Consider the following 1,930-nt stretch of genomic DNA (forward strand, 5'->3'; position numbering starts at 1 on the left):
TTCCTGATGACTTACGGATGGATATGCAAGATGGTCACTCAGGGCTCCCACTTGACTGGGGACCACACTGGAGAGCTGAAATGTAAAAAGGATGGGGGAGAAACAGGGTTAACAGAGTGGGCGATGGGGGGGAGGTGATAGGTTTTTGGCTTCCTCACAGACTGCATTCCTAGTCTTGTCTGCAGGGTCAATGCCAGTCCCAAACCAAATACAAACAGAGGGGGACGAGTGTGCAGCGGGGAGAGACTGGGAGACCTGGATGGTTGAGACTGAGGTTAGGGACCCTGGGAGGCCCGACTCTGCAGTTCTCACTAACTCCCAGGGGACACGGGCCTTGCGGGGCTGCAAAGCATTGTGCTGGGCAGGGATGCACCGGATGAGACCAGAGAAAGTGGTGGGTGACCAGCTGCACCCCACCCACCGTCTGTGCAGAAATCAGCTGTGGTCTGCGGCCACTCTCCCCCTGAAACCGGGCTCTGAGGAACCAGGTGCCGAGATGGTTTCAGCCTGGACGAAGCACAACAGAGGACGAGGACGAAGTGACCATCCTGGCCCCGTAGTTACAAACGAGGGCTCCCTCTCCAGATTCCCTAACTGCCCGTTAGACCACAGGTCATTTTATTTAAATAAACCCGCTGTTTTTGAATCGGTAGTTGTATCCCAATCCAATAATTACAGAAGGAATGAAATCAAAGTCAAATATTTCAGGATAATCCCTGAAATTCACTAGCTGCAGAAACTACCGGTGCCTGTTGGAGACAAAATGGCCTCCAAGAGTCAGCGTGACTTTAATCAACGCGGCCACAAAGTTCTTAGGATTCCTCAGGCTCCCAACCTCTAGCCCAATATCCCCATAAAACCGTCCCCCTTTTCCTCAGCCAGAGAGGCACACCTGGGTGATTCTGGTCCCCAAGCCGAGTCCCAATATTACATCAAGCCTCTGCTCTGCTTATATCAGCAACAGGTGAGTAACAAAGTTTTCGCACCAAGCGCTAGTTACTCCTTCCGGCGAGAAATCTCGCGAGTTTTGAGCGAAGCGCCCATTCCCATTTGAGCATGCGCAAAATAGTGGGCGCTGCGCCCGCTGGAAACTGCGGAGCCAGAGGAACACGCAGACAGTTGACAGACAAACAAGGCGCAAGTGCAACTACATATCTCTGCCGACCGAAAACGCACACCCCAGGTTCCGGTTTCTGGGACGTTAGGTGCAGCAGAGAAGGCATTCCCAGCGAAAACATCCAGCGGCGAACTTATGACCATGAGTTTCAGTTTCTTCCGTGGATTTGGGATCTGGCCAAGGCTTTATTTCCAGGCTAGAGGAGTCTAGGACTTCCTCAATATTACGTTTGAAGTGAAATGTGTAGGATCGCCATCCTAGGTGGTTTTTAGTCGAGATTTATTTTATTTGTCAATGGTATTGTTCCGGCAGCGCGAGTCAGAAAGAACTCAACTCGAAAATCTTAAAGAGCAAAGTTTATTTCCGGCGACCAGAGTTAGCTCCAGCCTAGATCACTAAGACCCCGAAGCGAGCAGGGGAACAGGGTTTTATACTAGAAACCCAGAGCGGTTAAAAGAAACAGACTTGTCTTGTCACATGACGTGGTAAATTCCATAAGATCCTTATCCTGTAAGTGGGAGTAAACCCACCAATAAAGCCTTATCTTATTTGTAAGTTTTATCTTATTTGTTCAGGTGTCCTTGGGTCTTTCTGACCTTCGTGGTTTTTCTGTAACAAGTTTATTATTTTTCCAAGCGGGGGTAAGGAAGGCGGGGGCAGGGTGAAATGGGGCTGAAAGGACTCAGTGGATACCTAGTTTAAATGGGGGCTGTTAGTCTTCCTATAACAATATCACTGGTTCAACATCCTTTTTTTTTTTTTTTTAATGTTTTATTATGAAGTATGTAGCGTAGTGGTTACGAATCGGGCTGT

At 49.0% G+C, this 1,930-nt stretch overlaps 1 protein-coding gene across 1 annotated transcript in view; it reads right to left on the reverse strand.

The window, feature by feature from the left end:
- Window positions 1-996: 996 nt before the first annotated feature.
- LOC102829943 (zinc finger protein 420-like) overlaps window positions 997-1,930 on the reverse strand; it is a 14,794-nt gene continuing 13,860 nt past the window's right edge. The window contains exon 3 of the mRNA XM_006876276.1: window positions 997-1,091. Coding sequence (XP_006876338.1) covers window positions 997-1,091 — 95 coding nt within the window. The remainder of the gene's footprint in view (window positions 1,092-1,930) is intronic.

Source organism: Chrysochloris asiatica, unplaced genomic scaffold (assembly GCF_000296735.1).
Source record: "Chrysochloris asiatica unplaced genomic scaffold, ChrAsi1.0 scaffold00372, whole genome shotgun sequence".
NCBI lineage: Eukaryota > Metazoa > Chordata > Mammalia > Afrosoricida > Chrysochloridae > Chrysochloris > Chrysochloris asiatica.